A 20,034-nucleotide genomic window follows, 5' to 3' on the forward strand; every position below is an offset into this window, starting at 1 on the left:
GGAGGAACAGGCACAACCACCAGTAAAGCAAGAAACTCAAACCTGATATAAAACCTACATCATTAACCACAAAGGCTGAAAACCAGCCCCCCTCTGCTGCAGCAATGCCATAATGGGGGCAGACGTGGCCAAACTGCCCCTCACTTCCTGCTGAGGGTCTCCCATCCCAAAGCCCAGTGCAAGACACACAGGTCTCTCTGAACTTCTTCCCCCAAGTGAATTTCAGCCCCTGGTCACATCCCAGATTTTAGTCCATGAAAACACAGCCAGAGCCAGCTCCTGTTTCTTACAGTCTGGGTGGGTCACAGGGAACTTTCAGTCTGATGCATCTCCAGAGAAGATGGACAACAAATGGGATCCAGATGTGTCCTCCAGCACAAGGCTTTCCTTTTGGAAGGAATTTCCCCAGATTTTGCTGTCAGGGTTTTTCTCATACAATGTACAGCCATCTGGCTTCCCTCCAGTTCCCAGTCATCAGCACTGACTTTCCAGGAGGAGAAGGCATTGTCAAAATTTTGCCTGCTCTTTTCCATTGTCACAGTCTGCTGCCTGTCCATTCCCTCTACCCAGGGAGTGAAGCATCCTGCCATGTCCTGAACCACTTCAGAAAGCCAACCATATCCTAGGCTGCACCCAAAGCTGAGTGGCCAGCAGGCCCAGGGAGGCCAGGAAGGGGATTCTGCTGCTCTGCTCTGCTCTGCTCTGCTCTGCTGAGATCCCACCCACAGTCCTGCATCCACCTCTGAGGTCTCCAGCACAGGGAGGGCATCCACCTGTTGGACTGAGGCCAGAAGAGACCACAAAAATCATCAGAGGGCTCAAACACCTCTCCAGGCTGGGAGAGTTGGGCTTGTTCAGCCTGGAGAAGAAAATGTTCCAGGGAGACCTTATAGCAACTTCTAGTACCTAAAGGGTACTAGAAGATTATGACAGGCTTTTCAGTAGGGGTTTGTTGCAGTGGGACAAGGGGCAATGGTTTTTAACAGAAAGAGGATCAATTCAGCTATAAAGAAGAAAGTTTTTGCAACAAGGGTGTTGAGAAACACTGGCACAGGTTGCTCAAGGAGGTGGTAGACGAACCCTACCCCTGGAAACATTCAAGGTCATGTTGAGCAGCAAAAGTCACTCTGAGCAACCTGATCTAGTTGAAGGTGTCCTGCTCATGGCAGGGGGTTGGACTAGGTGGCTTTTAATGGTCCCTTTCAGCCCAAAACTTCTCTGGTTCTGATTCTTCCTTGGGAGTCCACAGCACACAGCCTGCATTTCGTGAAGAAAGCAAGGCACTGAGTCCTGCTTGTATTGACCTGAAATGAAGCTTAAAGCTCACAGAGGGCAGACAGCGGAGCCAAGAACTGAGCTTGGGCTCCTTACAGCCTCCCTGCACCAGAAATGATGATGAAACATTTATTGATTGCAATGAAGCATTGCTGCACTGAGAGAGCTAAGGCAGGAGTCCATATGGCTCAGCGTTTCAAATCCTTTGCCTCAATATTTTCCCAGCTACAAAAATGTATGTATTTTCTCTTGCAGGCAGACATTTGGCAGTAGAGTTAAGTGATCTCTAAGGGCTGTTATAACTTAGACCCATCTTTGGGAGCCCAGTGATGCATGAGAAAGAGCTCTGTCTTTACAAACTCCTAAAAGCACCTATGACTACTGCTTACTGCTTTTCCATTGAGACTTACCGACAATTTCCAACAAGATCACGGGTTAGATTGTGGGCAGCCTAACATTAGTGCTGTGTCATCTTGTCTGTTTGTTTGGTGAATTCTGATTTTCATAATTAATGCAGTAGAGAAATTCAACAGAGAATTCACTTGGGGGAAAGAAATATGTCTGGGACTCCAAGGTTGAGGAATTTAAAACAAACTCTCTTTCAATAAAAGCAACCCATTAAGAGCCTCTTGATTATCTATTTGAATATTTCAATTTAAAATTCTAGTTAAAAAAAGTAAATAAAATATGCTTCAGTTCTCCAAATTAAATTTATCTTCAGTTAAAATCCATGGAGAGATACCCCCAGGGTGAATTTTCCATAAATCTCATTTCTGCCCTGGGGTGTTTTCATAGCAGTCTGAGTCATCCAAAGCTCCCAAGCTGAATTAATTTCTGAATCTCATAGTTGATATCCCACAGACAAAGCCACGTCTGTGATTCAGACAAGCACTGATTAATACAGAGCAGGAGGAAGTTGGGCACTGCCATTTGCCCCTGGCCATTTACCCAGCCTGGCTTTCTGCAGGTCCTGCACCATGCTGGCACTGGGGAAATGCAGAGACTGCAGATGGGATGGGGAAGCCACGTGCATCGGTGTGAGGATCCTGTCCTGTCCCTTCCCCTAACCAGCAGATGGGCAGCAGCTGCACTTTGAGCGCATCTCTAGAGGCAGCAGCCAGGAGTGCTGCAACAATACCCCTGTGAGCCTGGCCAGTGCTCCTTTGCTCATTCTACAGACTGTCATCAGCTTCACGCTTTCCTGGAGTTCAGCTCCAACCTCTCCAGCCTGCCCTGGCCCTGCACAGAAGGTTTTCCCACAGCTTGTTGCTCCTGTCTGCTGGAGCAGCACTGAGCTGGGTTAGGAGGAGGAGACCCTTCCTCGCAGGGCAGGTGGGGCACTCACACCAGAGCCTCATAAGGTCACAAGCTACAGGCCATAGCCAGCAAGCTCTGCCACGGGATTTTTCCACCCTCTGCATGTTGATGAGGTGCTGAGGAGCTGCACACACCATCAGTGATGACTCAGGCATCCGGAATTTTCAGCATTTTTGACTCCTCTGTTATTTCTGTGAACATTCAGCCGGTTTTGGGCACCAGGCAGAGGCACTGCCCCCAGACATGGAACAGAAATACCGATGGAGGTATGTCACAATCCTCCATGAGCTCTGCACTCCCAGGCCCCAGATCCTCCTATACCTTCAGCTGGGCTTGTTTCAAATGCAAAAGGTGCAAACCCAGCTGTGCCAGAGCTCTGCAGCCACTGAGAGGATCCATGGCTGCGGTTTAGGTGGGGTGGCTCTCCTGCTGCAGTTTGGTAGATGGGCAGATGGTGCCATCAGGATGACTAACAGCACCAAAGCCAGTTTGCCAAGAGCCTATTGATTTTCCAGAAGGGTGACAAATCTTCTCCTTATGTACCAACATCGAGACTGAAGTAATTTGCTTACAGCAGGAAGCAAGACAGCTTTCAGCATGATTTAGGGAGGTCTGGGTTGCATCCAGACACACACCAATATGATCTTTCCTGAGTGCTTTTACACACTGCCTTAATAATTAATTAGAGCTAAATAACGTTTATGTTTAACATTAATTTGTATCTGAGATAGGGCAGCAGACTGAGTGCCAGGACCAGATCCTGCACTGGGTGGATGGCTTCCCAATGAGTCAAAGTGAGTAAGGATTGTCCCTGGGCTCTTTCTTTCCCTGGGGGTCTTGGTGGATGACCATGTAGGGAAGCCACTGTGGTGCTGGCACTGTATTAATAACTTTTCTTGACAGATTGAGAATTTGGGGAGATCTCTGGTTAACAGAGTTCATCGGACATGATGATTTGTCATGGGGCCAGACATAAGCAAGGGAAGTCATGGAACACCCAGAGCACCTCCCTCTCCTCTGGGGTGGTACAGCCCCTCATGTTTGGTACTGTAGGAACACATAACAAAACAACGGTGCTGAGTTTGCAATCTCATCTCTTGATCTGTATGGTAATCATCACAAACCTGTGTCAAAAAAGTCTGATAGATGTTACCACTAGGCTTTTCCACATCTGTATATTATATTGGGAATCCAGCTGTCTGGGTTGTAGTGGAAGAAAATACTAAGCTTGTTTTTGTGATGTTGGATCCTGTTCATTCCCAACCCCTCAGCCTTCCCTCTGTGGCCCCTGCTTGAGGCTGAAGCATCAGTTTAGTGAGTAGTGAGTGGGACCATGGTGATGCTCTGACAACCATGGCAGAATCTGACCAAGTCCCATGGGTCTTGATCTCCAGTTGTTGGGAAAGAAGCCAGTGTGCTCTTTCCATCGAGACTGGTATGAAGAGAAGAAAAAGTCTGAGCTGCCTCCCTCATATTTCCAGAGCATCATCCTCTGCTGGCAATTTACTACTGATGCAGCATGTACCAGGTTTACAGCAGGTCACTGGAAATGTACCCAGGCCCATTCATCGTTTTTAAAAGCAAAGCAATGCTTAAGTGCAACATTAATTTAAATTTACCTTCCTGCAGAAAACTAGTGGACAGGGAGCCTTCAAAAAGATGCATTTTTATTATCTCTCTCTTCTACCTTTGGCCATTGATAAATATTTATTTAGCCTTAACCTGCCAAAGGCTTTAAGCACAGCTACATTTCACTTCCCTCCAGGGGAAGTGTTGGCAGGCAGCTGTCTGTGATGAGCAGAGCCTGTGGCAGACCCAAAAGAGCCTTTCCACAGAGCCTGGCCACAGGAACATGTGGCTCAGAGGCAGTGGGGGGTGGGGAACCCCAAAACCCCCCAGGCAGGGACAAGAGGCACTGGTGGAGGCCCTCTCAGGGCTGTCCTGTGGAGCGTCAGCCCAGGGCACACCTGAGCTAAAGGGAAAGGTTCTATGGACTGAGAGGGGTAAGGGGTACAGGACAGTATGGGATGGAGAGAAGGAGCATCTTGGAATTGCACAAGACTTACTATGGGATGTCTAGAGAAGGAACAAAGCATGGGAAAAAGGAGGAATCTTGGCGATTTGAGTGGGAAAACACAGTGATAAGGCAGTAAAAGGGGCCAGTGACATGTCAAGAGTTGGCTGGTTGCTTTGTCTGTCTGGCCATGCCCTGCACCTGGTCAGAAGGGCCTGTATTCTCATTGAACCTCACTTCAGAGGCTTTCCATGGGTGAGGGATTTCTACTCTGTGTGTTGGGGGTCTGGGGGAATTACTGGTGAATATCAAGCTGGACTAAGCAGTGAGTAGCGTAAAAGATTTTAGGAGACAGGTGTCAAAGCAACCGTAATACTGGCCTGGATGCTGGGGGCACCAGAGACCTGTGCGTTGGCTACTGGAGGGACCAGGGGGTCCTGGCCAGCTACTTGGGGGTATTGTGCCACCCTGACACAGGAGGTAGCTGGAATGAAGCACATGTTGGGGAACTGAGCAGATTGAAATGTGAACACATCAACAGTACGGAGGTACTTTCAGTAATGGACAAGTCCACTAGCAGAGATGAAGCTTTCAAGGCTTTAGGGACACATATAATTTAGCTTTGACAAATAAATTGCAGTCCTTCTTCCTTTTTGTATGCTACTCTGAGTTGCTAGGAGGAATACTATGAACCAGCCCTATATTTTCAACAAAATATAATAACAAATTACAGGCTCTTACATCACTTTGACATTCTCCAAGTGATTGCAGAGGTATAAGATGATTAATTATTTAAAACAGATGCAGTACCTTTCACAAAATGAATTTGATTAAGTGGCAAGGCATTATGAAGAAAACTGAGACAAAAGCCTAAGAGAATCTATTTTCATAAAATATAACATGCTTCCTGTGTGAAGATAATTTTGAGTAAACAGATGAATTAGTAGGTAGACTGATAGATTGTCCACTTGGAAGACATATTTACATAAGAAGCTAACATAAAATGGAGAATGGTCTTGCTAAGTAAGACATATTACTCTCTTTCCACTCCATCTGTGAAACAGGCAGTGAAAAGAAAAGAACACATGGGGCTTTTTTTAGTTCCAAACAGCTCCTCCTTCCAAAGCCCTGTAGTGGGTGCTGTGCTAGGAGGTTTGTGCCAAAGCACTGCTGGTGTATCACTTTGTGGATGTCTCTGAAGCTTACAGGTTCTTCCTACATCTCTGTACAAAACACATTCTAGATTGTCATGACTTTTGTGGTTTATCATGGTCTGTAGAGCCCTATGGGGAGAGCTCAGGTCCTTTATCAAATGGGATCTGGAGGAGGTGTTTGAAGACATTAGTGTCCAGGAGCTTGTCTGTTTTTTTCCCAACAAAGTCAGCTTGTCTACAAACCTTGCCTTGATGACATTCTTAAGCATGCAGGTTACTACAACACTATTTCATGGAATGCATAAACTATCTTTGCAATGACAATGGAAAATTGCTCTTATACACTGCTTTCCTATTGCTATGTAAGGACTTTAGTTATTTATTTAGTCTTATTTCTACTGAATACCATCAATATAATTTATTTACATATTTGCTTTTCTGAAATCCTAAATTGTACTGTATATCATCATATTCACCTAATATAGTATGAATTCCCCTGCTGTTTCAATTGGATAACTGTGGTGATGGGGAGCCAATAGTGTATTTCATCTTAGAAATGGCCCTATTGAATGATAGATGAACTTCATTTAATTTCCATCTTCTGTTCCATAGTACTTCTTTCCTTTGTTTTTTATTTTCCTTAATAAATACTGATGTTTAATATTTAAAAACACAAACGTTTAAAAAAAAAGGGTAATAAAACAGCTTCCTCTCCCTCTTTCTTCTGCTTTCCCATCCAACACTGGAAGAATGACTTACATTAGAGGAGAGCACTTTGGCTCAAGCCTAGCCTGGATATTGACTGCTGGCAGTTTGCTTCTGTATGGATTCATCACTATTGATTTTTGTTCCAAGTTCAAGATAGGGGCATGTATCACTTTCCAAGTATCAATCTCCTACAGACTTTCTAGCTCCTCAATGGCTAAAGCCTGAGCTCCTCCAAGGCTAATATCTGAGCTCTTCACATGAGTGAATACAATACCCATCCCAGCAGGCCTGTGGGTAGGAGCAAAACATCACCTGGCAGGTGTACCTGCCCTGGAGGTTCCAGAGGACCCTGGAGACACATTCCTCAGTGGGAAAGGGGAACTAGCACCGCTTGAGTTCCACGCTGCTATAGGATATTGCTTCCTTCCAGCTACTTTGCAGTGCAGACATGCACAGCCTCTTCTGTACAGCCACACAGATGTAGCTTGAGGCGAAATAAACAACCCCAAATAGAGATGCCTTAGGATAGATAACACACTGACTGCTGGGATATATCCCCTTCTTTCTAGATCGCAGGACAATGCTAAAATAGAGAACAGGAAACTATCTAGTCTCTCTAGGCATTTTTCATGGGAAACATATCCTAAAATACGGACACCAGCCAAAAGGATTTCTTAGCCACATAGTAACTGGCTTTTGCAAAAGTGCTCTGGGGCAGATACAGAGGGAGAGTGTTGATCTTTTGATAGAAGTGGCAAAAAGTACATTTGTACAGGTTTAGCAAAAGATGATGAAAAACCTCCCACGAGTTTCTCTTTTCCAGTTGCAGAGGAGCATACAGTGGAAACAGATGCCAGCTTTCTATTTCCCATTAAAAAAACAACAAAAAAGTTAATGTTAAGAAACAGAAACTAAGGTGAGTGCAACAACAGTTTAATTCTGAGATATGTACAGTGAATACTGGGAGTGAAACCAGTTACCTTTATCATGAATAAAACACCCTTCTGGAGGAAAGCATTTGTTTATTTAGACTGAAAATGGACACCAGCCAATATGATGCTCAGTGTCCTACTAAGCATCAGGTAGTGTGAGCTCTGATTCACCCAACTGGTCTGAACTTTCCAAGCAAAGGGAGCAGTAAGTGCTTAGAATCTTTGCAAAGCTGCCTCTCTCCAGTTCAGTGCTCCACATCAGAGGCACCTGAGACACCTGTGTTCTTTAACTTATCTGCAGACTAATCCTTCCCACCCACACAAGCACATACAGTGTGGAAATAACAATTTAAACCTATCTACATAAATACAAGTGCTAATGTTTGAAAGGTGCTAATGATGCTACTACCTGAATCAGAAGAGCACTTATGCACAGCACGAACGCCCAAGTTGCATGGGGACAAGAGTTTTAAAGTTTGGGTACAATATCATGTTGCATCGAGGGGATTATCATAAACAAAAAGGAGAGGAAATTGAGGTTAAGAATGGCCCAGGAGACAAACGGGAAAGAGCATGGAAAACAAGAAAAAGAAAGCTCCAAGAAGTAGGTGATTCACAGTTACTTTAGGCAGTAGTTTAGGTTTCTCAGTTTGAAAATGGAAATAACACCTACTTATCACCAAGAAATGGGCTGGTAATTCATGTTGAAAGAGATTCTTGGAAGAAAAGTACTTTTGGAAATGTCATCCTTGAAGCATTTGTTGTTATGGCACAGTGTGATTGTGGATTTCACAACTGCTACCAAAAATTGATATAGAAGGAAAGCAGCAACCCATACTGAATACTTGGCCAGCCCAAATATTTCTACCCACTATATAATCAATAGACAAATACTGTTGGCAAGAGTGGGTAATAAAAAAGTCTTGAGTGTGTATTTTGCTAGGTGTCTCACATAGAAAAGCTAATTTGTAAAGTGTACAGCTCCAGGTGCATAATCAGTTTAGAAATTTGTCTTTATTCTCATTTTGTTTCCCCTGGCAAACGTTAACCAGGCTGCCAGAGTGATGACACCAGCACTGAGGAAGTCAGCAAAAGAAAGTGAGAGACTTCCATGTTCTCCTGGTTCATGACACTTACACTCAATTAGTGCTGTACCTTTACTTCAGGATCAGAAAGGATTTATCTTAAAATATTTCTCTGTCCACTTCTGTGTTACAGCATATGCCTTCAAACCCTGCAGTCACATTACTTGCCTGCTTCCAGCCTTGTGCCTTTGATCTCAATCCATAACTCAGTTCTTCGGGCTGCCAGGACTAAGTGCTTCTCAGAAAGCACTTAGGGGGGGGGAGTGGGAATTGCACCCAAAGTCTTTCATTTTGGTCCACCTCTGTGCCTCTCTGAGATGTTCTGCTTAGGTTAACAGTGTGTCTCAGTCTCTTTCCAGATTGTTAATGACTTGCAAAGTCGACAGCATTGGTTGCTGGCATTCCTTCTTGTTCATGTCTTCTGCCTGCAAGTGCTAAGAAAAGACAGAAAAATTTAACATACATTCAGATCATAAGAACAAAGAGGTGTAGAAATTGAAGTCTAGTCTTTTTCTCTACTTTTAAGGTAGGAATTCAATCAAGAACTGGACTATCCTACCCCAGATCCAGGCTGGTTTACCCCAGTTTATTCACCTGTGCCTGAAGAAGAGGTGGAGATAGTGCTGCCTCCATTGTACTCTGCTACACATTGCATTCCTGATGCATATATGGAACCAAGCCTGGGCCTCTGCAAATGAATCCTAGAGAAGGTCAGACCTGCTCTGCCAGTCAGAGACCTGCTGCTATTAGTACAGCAGACTATTGGATACTTGTGTGGTGACACCCTCCCCTAAGGACACCCTTCAAGGAAGTGTATGGAAGGGAGTGCATCCTAGGAAACTTTGTCAGCACAGCTGTTTGCCACTAAGTCTTGCTACCAAGAACCTGGGATTAGATTCACTAAAACACATGTTCTTGTGCTTGTCCCACTAGTGCTGGTTTATGTTTCCATCCTAGTCTGTGTGTAACTCCCTTGACCAAAAAACCTCCATGGAGAATGGTAGCTTGGTCATTTCCGTTTCTCAAGACTGGTACTCATCACAAACCTAGAATTTCTCAGTTCAGCCTGTAGTGGAGGTGGAGAAATAAATAAATCCAGCTTTTTAAGTGTGATGCTTTGCAGATAAGGGATATTTTCCTCCTATAACATAAGAGCAGCCTTTATAGCACAAACACAACAGCAACAAAGGTATCTCTTACCTTTCCACATGATGAAACCCAAGAACAAAATAATGTTCACTTCTCACAAAATTTGGCAGTGTCTGTAGTGTCTCTTTCTCCTCCTTTCCTCATGAAATGCACATTGGTTAATGATCTCCAGGCCTCTATCATCATCTTCTTTAGTCTGGGCAGAACAGCCCAGGTAAGCATATACTTCAATTCTGGCAGCTTAAGTTTTCCTTCTGTAGTGTTAATTGTCATTTTGCCTGGAGTAATTTCTTCTTAATACCTTAGGCCTATCTTGGCAGCCACTGGAATAATAGGCACTGTGGGGCAGAACACTTTGATTTCTGGAACCCAAAAATCAGAGATGTTTTCCTGTAAGCCAGTCCTGCCCATGAAGGAGCACACTAAAATAACATCAGTAGGTGTCTACAGCCTTGTGGAACACTGTGTGCAGATCTCAGTAATTGACTTCATTCTTCCCTGACACATCCAACAGAATGAGTTTCATCTCTTTCCCATCTACCTTTGTGTCAGTAGTGTCAGCATTGGCTCACAGGACTTGGGAAAGTGTTCATGACACAGAGCAAAGATGAAGCTTATTTTACCACAGGGGTGATCTCCAACAACTGCTAACTTTCTCGTAAAAGCAACCATTCCTGGAAAATAAAGTACAAAATTACATATTCCCAGGAGAGGATTTTTTTTTTCTTTAAGATTTTGTGAAGGGTAGAAGGAGGAGAGAAATTCCATTCGTTTGGAATTTCCCTTATCTTCTTTTTTCTCTCCATACTCCTGTCTTTCCTTTCTTCCTTATTTTTTTCCCCTTTTAATTTCTCTGGTATCAGAAGCCTCTGAAATTTTGACTACCTTGTTCTTCCCTAATATTATAAATCAAAAAATTATGGTATAAGCCAAATCCAGATGTAACCAAGACTCCTGCAGTGCCCTATATTTCTGTTCTATCATCTCAGATATTATTTATGGTCAGTGTTCAGTCCATAACCGATTAAATTTTTTAGACTGAATGACTTAATTTTGTGAGCGAGATGGAATGTAAAACATGGTAGCAAACAACTTTCCAAATGGCTTTTATTGATGTTTTACCAGCCATGATCTGTTAGTGGAATTCTACAAAGGCAATAGCTCTTCTGTGTGCATCCATGCTGCTTTTACTCATAGATCAGTTATCACATGAGAATTAGGAAAGTGTTCTCAGTCTTCATGGAGTCATGGTTAATGAAATCAAAGTTTGTTAGATTTATAGGAGAGTAATTTCCTCCACCAACCACCTTCTCTTAGATCAGTTTCTTCCAATTTTGTTTCTGCCTCAGCTTCCTCAGGTCACAGGTTCCCCTACAGAGAGAATTGACCACCACAGTTCAAAGACCATGAAGAAGACAGTAATTAAAGGAATAGGTTAATGTGTCTTAATATAGCCAACCAATCTATGTTGAAAACCATGACATCATTGTTTTTTAAAAGAATCTACTTTACTGGCAATAAAATGGAAATTACACAAATCATTAACAAATCACAACATGTTTACTGCAGAAGTTTCCTTGTTCTTATTGCGAAAGACTCATCCTGTGTGAGCACTTCAGAACTAAGTGTGCCAAACTCCTTGGAGGAACGTGGGCTTACAGTGCTGGAGTGTGAAACAGGAGTAGATATGCCAGAGAGACCCTCAAAACATCACTTTCCAGATCTGCTGAGCCATCACAAGTAAATGAATTGCAGAATCAAAGAATGGATGAGGTGAAAAGGGATTACCTACTCCACCCTGCCCTGTTCAGAGCAGGATCAACTGCAGCAGGTTGCTCAGGACTGTGTCAGTCTGAATATGCCCAAGGATGGAGACTCCACAGCCTCTGTGAGCAGCCTTTTCCAGTGCCTGAGCATCCTCAAAGTAGTGGAAGGAAGTACATCCACTGGAGAGTCTAAAGAGAAAGAACTTCCCACTGTTAAAGATATTATCTTGAACTCCAGATATAGAGGCTGAATTCCCTGCTATCTTGTTGGCATTGGACAAACAATTTTTACTCTCAGTTTTAGTCTCAGTTTTCCTGGTAGACAAAAACTGCAAGGTGTCTGCAATCTCTAAAAATTGAGAACAAAGGGAACCAGATGTGAATTAATTTGGTCTCTCTGCAGAGAACTATTTCCAAAGGCATTATCGGTCATGTAGATATGTAACATGATTAGTAACTGCAGTGGTTATGTGGTCAGCCCATTTATTTCCTACAGCTACAGAATGGCTCTTCAACTGAGATGAGGGGTTATAGGTCTAAAAATCCTAGCCTAAGGATGAGGAACTTGTTTTTATTTAATTTGAACTCATCTGGAGACAAAAGGCCACTTTAATTTACTGTAGTGGTATCATTTTACTCTGCCAGACCATATTTCCTGAGTCCTATTAAAGTACGAATTTTATAGTCTTGCTAAAAGAACTTGAAAAAATTAAAACCAACAATTTCTGAGTGACCTCTCTTATTCCCTGGAAGAGCAATGCCAGTGGATCCCATACAGCTCTTTAGACATGAAGACATTTCTTTTTTTGGGATGATGTGCTTTCATATGCACTGTACTTAGCATAAACCTCTGTTTGAAAATACACAGATCTTTTCACCTTCTCCTGCTGTGCCTTGGCATTCCAGTTTCTAGTCAGATCAGTCCAGCTTCTCTGCTGAGAGCACTGATCCCAAGGGGCTCTGGGAGTTAAACTCTGCTTTTCTCCAGGTATGCTGGAAAGCAATGGACCTGCTGTGACACACAGAAAGTGGTCTGGTTCCCAAATGTGCCAGAAACTCTTAGCAGCTTAGAGAGACAGATAGTCATCATTTCTGCCAGTCCTTCCACATCTACTTGGAGCTTTTCCACACTAGCCTGTGAACTGCTCATATTTAGCTACCCCTTGCCTTCCTCCCTTTGCTGAGGAGTTTTGCCTGCATGAGGACTGCAGAATGCCTCATGCCAGTGTTACAAGTCAGCGTGCAGGACTCAGTGTGCCACTGGAGCACACATGGCTCCCTCAGCATGCTATGCCACAGCAGGCACTGTACTTACTTGCCTACTTATTGACAAAAAGGAGAAAGATTGCCTTCCCCACTGGGCTTTCATGCTTTTGGTAGAGATTTACGCTTGAACACAAATTATCTGAGTTACAGACATGCCCTTTTAAAAAATCTGTTTAACAAGAAGAACAGGGGGGGACTATAATCTGGAAACAATCTCCAGTATTTTACAGGAATTGTCTTCTCAGCAACAAAGAAATGCCACTTGGATAAAATAAAAAAAACAAAACGCAAAAAACCCAAACAAAATCTGAGTTTTAATCTCAAAACCATCAGCACAAGCAGTGAAAGCAAACAAGTGGTGTCTTCTTTCTCCTACTTCATGCTTTCTTCATCAATCGTACAGATGTATGTGGTGCAGCAGAACTAATGCTCTGCTTAGAAAGTGCATATTTATGGATAACTAGAAGTGAAGATTCAGCTTGCTTAAAGAAATACAGGTTAGCATATCATGCAGATTCATGCAGAAAATATAAAAACTACAACAAAAAGTTCAAATTCAGCCCTGAAATATGTGAGCTGGATACCTTTGCTAAGTACAAATGTGGGATGACCACAGTGGCTTAGATGTTCCCCATAGAGGCTGTTGCTGTACTGCACCCCAAAACAGTGAAATGAGTGTCATCGCAGCCTGAGCTGGTCACAGGGCTGAGTCTCATGATACAAAGCCTCTGAAAAACAAAACTTATAAAGCATTTGAAATCCTCAGTCAAAGAATTACAAGGCCTTTGCTGAAGTCTGTCCTGCAAGGTGAGAGATGAAACATCAGGCCCTTTGCCTTCAGCGCGACTGTGTGGAAGACTAGAGATGTGAGACTTCACTAGAAAATGAGGCAGTTATGGCTCAGACCAAAACTGGGTGCTGGAGATATATGTGTGCCGCTCAGTTACAAGAAAAGTTCATGCTATGGGTTTGACTTGGGTTAGCTGGCCATTTGTGCAGTAATCCCTTGGCACAATTTGAAAGCTGGAACCAGCAGACAGTTTGGATGAGGTTGCCCTGCTTTGAAGCCTTTAAAGAATTAAGGAGTATGTATGTGGGACACTCGAGGCACACGGGTAATTGCCAGCAGCACTCTGGGCGAACAACAGAGCCGTGTGCTTTGAAATGAATAAACTGCTTGTTTACCTGCCTTCCACGGCACAGCACAGATGAGTCGGTCAATGCAATTGCTCATTCGGGTGATTTCTTTTTCCTATTTAACGAAACGTTTTGCTCCTGAAAAGAAAAAACCAAACATCCCGGCACGATTCAAAAGTCAGAAGAAGTATATTTAAGCAGCACCTCTCACGACGGATGAAGCACTGGCAGCTTCTGCTGCTGCCTCCCCAGATGTGGATTTTTCCAGCTGCGGAGTCGCAAGGCACAGGAGCAGGGATGTGCAGGGCTCAGAGCCGCCGCGAGAGGGCGCCCGGCCCCCGCCGTCAGCACAGCGCGGCTGAGGGAGCGGTGAGTTCATGGGGATTTACATTATACAGCAAAAATCTACAGCAAATTCACCCTGCCTGCCTCTCTGAATGGCCTGACGTGCTTGCGGTTGTAGGGGAAGTAGCTACAAGCTGTCCGTGCTCAATCGCTAGGAGGACATGGCAGCGTGGGGATGATTTCCACGCACTTTTGTGAAGAATTTAAGCCTGTGAGCGGGGATAACAAATTTAAAGGGACGATGCAAACCAGAAATTTGGCCCGTTCGAGGGCCACTGGTACTGACGAACACCGATGTTTGTGTCTACGTTTTATTGCTGGGCTCTTTCAAAAATCGGTTTGAATTTCTTATGTTCACTTCACATAAAATATGTTGTACAGTCCCCTGTAAGATCAAGGTACAAATCCATCCATCCATCACTGTCTGAGGACACGCTCTTTTGACAGGGAGAAATGGGTATTACAAAAGCTCACAAAAAATGAATTTTATTTCAATGTCCAGGATTAAGTGAACCTTTTGCCCTGTTGACACACACCTCTGGAACAGTCTGCTGAGAGTAACTTGTCAGTCAATTTGATGTACTCAGCGATGCATTCGCTCTCCAAGTGGGTATTTCAAAATATAATTTTTAATAACAGCCTTTTTGTACAAACTGCTCATTTTTGTTCTATTCACAAATGCCAGCGCTGGCGAGGAAAACGGGACACTTTGGATCCAACCCCGAGAGGCAGTAGCCACAGGACATCGCCTCTGTGGGAAAGCTCGCAGGGAAGAAGCTTGGGACAGCACCCGGCTGAGCAGCGATAGCAGCAACAGGGACCAGCGCGCTGCTGCCGGCGGTGTCCGTGTGACCCCAGCGCTGCCAGCCCAGCCAGCCCAGCCGGCTGCCCTCATGGAGGAACTCGCACCCTTCCCTTCCAGCAACCCCAGACCACAGCGTTTTGCGCCCCGTTATTTCCCACGTTCGTTTTTTCATTACTGTGACTTCCGATATCGCTGTAAATTGAGCCCCAAAGGCCATTTCAGTTCAAGCCTGCTGCTTCTCCCGCTTTACAATTCCTCCGCTCCCTTTTGGCCAAGAGCTGGCGAGAGTCGAACATGATGAATTTTGTCAGGAAGGGAGTTGAGCGCTTTTCCAGTAGCACCCAGCGGACGCTCCTGTTTTATTCAACCGCCTGCAATACTCTCCTCTCACTCCGCCCGAGCTGTAAAACAGCCCCTGGGACGCAGCGGCTCTCCCGCTTCTCTCGATTGCCCGCCCAGACTCTTCACACCGGCCATCCCGAGCGGCGAGACTGCGGCGGGGACCGGCCCTGCCCTGCCCTGGCGCCGAGCCGGGATCCCCCGGGGCCGGGAGGGCTCACACCGGGCACGGGGAGCTCCCCTCACCGCCCCCAGCGCCGCTCCGCCCGCCGCGACCCAGGCCCGCCGCCCTGCCCCGGCCCGGCCCGGCCGCTCCCCCGCCCTCCCCCGGCCCCGCCTCCCGCCTGCTGCCGCCGCCAATCGTAGCGCTCTCCGCCAGGGATGACCTCACTCCTTGCCTTCCCATTGGTTGGCTATATTAAGAAAGTCGCGAGCGCCTTTAAATAGCGGCGCCGGGCCGCAGCTTGCGGCAGTGGCTGCGCGGAGCGGGTCCTGTGCCGGTGGCTGCAGTGAGGGCGAGAACCGGCGGCAGCGCTTCCACTGCAGGGCTCCGGGACCGGCGGCGCTGCCCTGCGGCCGTAGCGCTCCCACGAGGCAGAGGACGGAGGCGCGGTGCCGGTGCGCGAAGAGAGGAGGGCGCGCCCGCCTGCCTGCGCGGGCCGGCTCGCCACGGTGCCCTGTGAGAAGCGAGAGGGAGCGGGAGGCGGCGGCCGCGGGGAGGAGGGCGCTGCCATCGTCCTGCTGCACGGCAAGGCCAGCTTGGCGAGCCTGGCCATGGCCGCCATCCGCAAGAAGCTGGTGGTGGTGGGAGACGGTGCCTGTGGCAAGACTTGCCTCCTCATCGTCTTCAGCAAGGACGAGTTCCCCGAGGTCTACGTGCCCACCGTCTTCGAGAACTACGTGGCGGACATCGAGGTGGACGGCAAGCAGGTGGAGCTGGCCCTGTGGGACACGGCTGGCCAGGAGGACTATGACCGCCTGCGTCCCCTTTCCTACCCGGACACCGATGTGATCCTCATGTGCTTCTCCGTGGACAGCCCGGACTCTCTGGAGAACATCCCGGAGAAGTGGGTGCCTGAAGTGAAGCACTTCTGCCCCAACGTCCCCATCATCCTGGTGGCCAACAAGAAGGACCTGCGCAACGACGAGCACGTGCGGAACGAGCTGGCCCGCATGAAGCAGGAGCCGGTGCGCACTGAGGACGGCCGGGCCATGGCCATTCGCATCCAGGCCTACGACTACCTGGAGTGCTCGGCCAAGACCAAGGAGGGTGTCCGGGAAGTCTTCGAGACGGCCACTCGGGCAGCCTTGCAGAAGCGCTACGGCACCCAGAACGGCTGCATCAACTGCTGCAAAGTCCTATAGGGCGTGTCTGGAGCGCGGCGCTGGGCACAGCGCCTGGGTCACCTGTTGGCAGGTGGAGAGGAGCTGGGTTATACACGCACAAGGCATCTGCCTGTCCCCTCCGCTGGGGGCTGGCCGTGGATGGGGTGGGGGCTAAGGGAGGGAGCATGCTCCTTGAGCCTTGGCCGAAAAGGGTTGTGCTTGCTCAGCCGTGGGGACAGAGGGAGGGGGGGATTGCATGCCCTGAGTCTTGGGAATAACGTGGGGAGAAGCCTTCTCCTACCACCGAGTTAGTCCGCGAGTTAGTCGCGGACTCAACAACAAAAAGCTGCTGAGACTGGACTGAGCAAACGTTGCACCCGGCTCTGCCCCTTTGCCAACACCTGCTGCTCCCTGCTCCCGGGCAGCCTCCTCTCTTTTGCAAGAGGAGGGCGGTGGAGCTGAGATGCTCGAAGGGACTTCTGCCTCCTGCCTGCATGTGCCTCCACCCAGACGAGCTGGGGAAAGGGGCTGCCTCTCCCAGGCTGCCTGCAGCATCCTCGCTTCTCCCTCACATGTTTCAGCCTGAGCCTGACCTGCTGTGGAAATTAGTGCCCTGAAGACCGAGACTGGGAGGGGAGGGTCATCCCAAGTGAAGCCTGTATATATCTTACCTTTTCTGTCTTGTGCAAACTGGGGTAGTGCAGGGGTGCTTATTTAAAGTGAGGTGGGGAGGGGTTGCCCAGGTGGGACTTGTGTTGTGCAAAGGAACTTGTCTTGAGTGACTGATGCCTGCTGATAACAGGAGCCTTGAACTGAATTCAGCTGCGGAAGCCACCAGGCCAGAAAGTAAAGCCGAACTGTCCTACTTGCTGGACATCCACCTCCTGACAGATGAGGCAGGATGAGCAAGGGGATGATGTTGCCATATTATGATCTTGGTGCCTGCTCCTTACTTTTAATGTTGTTTCCTGCAAGTGTGTTGATTTGGGTTTATTTAAAAGTTTATTTTCAAAAGAAGTTACTTTGCACAACTTGGTGGATTTTTTAAATTTTATTTTTAAATTAAACACTCAATGCACTCATCACCTGCATACAACACTGTAGCATTGGAAACATTCTTACTCAGTAACCTCATCTGGGTGTTGTTTAAAATTGATTTCAACGCAAGACAAAATAAAACCACTGTATATTTTTGCCTTGGAAAAAAAATGGGTGAAAGCACTGTTCCTTATGCAGTGAGTACATCAGACTTTAGTACTAAAGGGCAGTTTAAAGAGTCAAGGTTTATTTAAAACTTATTTTCACAGGGTGGCCAACCTGGGTGAAAATAATTTTGTGTTTCTCTGGTTCAGAGAACAAATGTATCCATTTATGTTTGTTTACTTTTCTCCCTCTTCCCTCAACAGTGGTACTGAGACTGTTTTTAATAAACTGACATGGCAAAAACTGAGATGTATATGATGTTTACATAAAACTATAGTGTATGCAGTTTTTTATGTAAAGTATTAAAAGATTCTATGCTGACACTTGTGAGAGCAGTGTTGTGATTCATGGAGACTGTCCTCAGGTTGCAGCAGTACATCTGAGTAGTGCTGAATGAGACCAGAGTTTGCCCCTTGCCTGCACATGCTTTTATTTGGCTTTTTTCCACTGGCTGAAATACCTGTCTGGCAGCTTTTAGAGGATGGTGGTTTTATTTCCCTTCGGGGAAGCTGCTGCCTCAGTTTTTCTGTGCATGGCAGGTAGAAGTGTACTCAAAAGTCAAAGTGGTGACTAATCCATCCTTGTTGCTGTTGAGCATGGGAAGCCTCTGTGGCTTGTGCTTGGGCTCCCAGTGAGCTGGTGTAGCAGCAAAACAGGCACAAAACAGAAAAGCAGCAGAGGTAGTAAGGCTTATTTTTCAAGAAAATGTTTAGATAAAGGCAGTTTTTATTAGTGATCTCCTCTTTCCTGGTGTGTGTAGCCCTGCTTGCTGCAGCAGAGCATGGGGGCAAATGCTGCTCTCTGGTGAGGCAGGAGCCTCCTAAGCTGCCTGGCTGGGTTTCCCAATTGCTGGCCTCATTAATTCCCATAGCAACGTAAGAAGTCTAGGTCTCTCTGTGTCAGGGATCCCCAGCAGGGCGCTGTGCCTGTCCCTTCCCTCTCTGTGCCTGGGCAGGTGCAGGAGGCCTGTGGTGCTGCCTGTGACAGTGGCTCCTGGCAGGAGAGGTGGCCTCATGCAAAATGTGGTTGTTGCTGAACAATACATCCAAAGTGCTGATGTCTTTTTTTTTTTTCTTTTTTTTTTTTTTTCCTGGGAAAACTTCCTCTGGTACCTTCAAGGGAAATCTCAGAACAGGTTTATATTTTCATAAATCCTCTCCACTCCTTTTGCAGAGATGTGAGAAGGGAGTTGAGCCTTTTCTGGTTTTGGCCTACGAATATCTGCTAGGGTAAAAATAGTTCAGAAATGTTAACAAATACCAAGGCAAGCAAAACACAGGTAGTGGCTTTTGCTCATTTGCTCACAGAGGGCTCTCCCAGCAGCTGACTGAAAGTGATGGGGCTTTTTAGACAACTGACATAAAAATACCAGGTTCCTTGTTCAACACCTGGAAAGTCAATCAGCCATAATGTGAAAATACTAGAGTACATGCTCAGTCCATGCTGTGAGTTGATCACATAATTTGCTACAATCCCTAGCAAAAGGTAGAGGCATTTTCACATAGATAATTTCACCAGGATTTCTTGAAAGGTACTTAAATCCCAGGTTTTAGGTATCCTCAATTCTGATATTCAAATTTCAGTTTCAATTCTCTGGATATTCAGTGTGTGAGTTTCTTATCTTCAGTTTGAGAACACTAAAATCAAATGTCCTTTGAAAGAGATCTCAGTTTTGGATGCATAAAGGGCCATGGCCAAAGACCTCATTCTTGCAGGGGCACTCAACCTCCCAGTTCTGTGCAGAGTAACACTCTTGCATGTGATGCCAGCCAGTGGTGTTAAAATCTGCACTGGAAACCTTGTCATTAAAATGATTGCAATGGCTGAAAAACTTATCAATTGTGTTAGACTGCAGCAGTAACTAATCTTCTCAAAAACCCCAAGGGGAAAGCATTAATATTTGTATTTTAAACACTGGGAAATGAGTTAGCATTGCATCCCTGCATAATTAACTATACCAATATTTTCCACTGAGGTGCTTACAAAGTAATTACATTCATTATTTCCAATTGGACCTTTGCCCAAGTCAGGGATACAGCCTCTGGCCCACAGGGGAAAAGCAGGAAGAAAGCACATTTTGGTTTTAGCCGAGCATGACCTTTCTCTGCTACTCGTGAAGCTGAGTAAGCCGGCAGGGTGAGATCACTGTGGGAGTCCACCCATCAGGGTCAGATGGTGGGATCAGAGCTCTAACATAACTCCTTTTACTTTGT

At 46.1% G+C, this 20,034-nt stretch overlaps 1 protein-coding gene and 1 long non-coding RNA gene across 2 annotated transcripts; one reads left to right on the forward strand and one right to left on the reverse strand.

Moving 5' to 3' along the window:
- Nucleotides 1–11,120: 11,120 nt before the first annotated feature.
- Nucleotides 11,121–15,587, reverse strand: LOC146440338 (uncharacterized). The gene is made up of 2 exons (XR_014851120.1): nucleotides 13,852–15,587; nucleotides 11,121–11,589 (listed from the first exon to the last, which is right to left on the reverse strand). It is a non-coding gene; the product is annotated as an uncharacterized LOC146440338 (long non-coding RNA).
- Nucleotides 15,588–15,748: 161 nt separating this feature from the next.
- Nucleotides 15,749–18,144, forward strand: RHOB (ras homolog family member B). The gene has a single exon (XM_085056958.1). The coding sequence runs from the start codon at nucleotides 16,067–16,069 to the stop codon at nucleotides 16,655–16,657; it is 591 nt and encodes a 196-aa protein (XP_084913084.1). The 5' UTR covers nucleotides 15,749–16,066; the 3' UTR covers nucleotides 16,658–18,144.
- Nucleotides 18,145–20,034: the final 1,890 nt, after the last annotated feature.

Source organism: Lichenostomus cassidix, chromosome 3, assembly GCF_008360975.1.
Source record: "Lichenostomus cassidix isolate B80296 chromosome 3, HeHo_3.0, whole genome shotgun sequence".
Classification (NCBI taxonomy): Eukaryota; Metazoa; Chordata; class Aves; order Passeriformes; family Meliphagidae; genus Lichenostomus; species Lichenostomus cassidix.

Coding starts and splice junctions, on each gene's coding strand:
- RHOB (XM_085056958.1), top strand. CDS start 16,067: ATGGCCGCCATCCGCAAGAAGCTGGTGGTGGTGGGAGACGGTGCCTGT.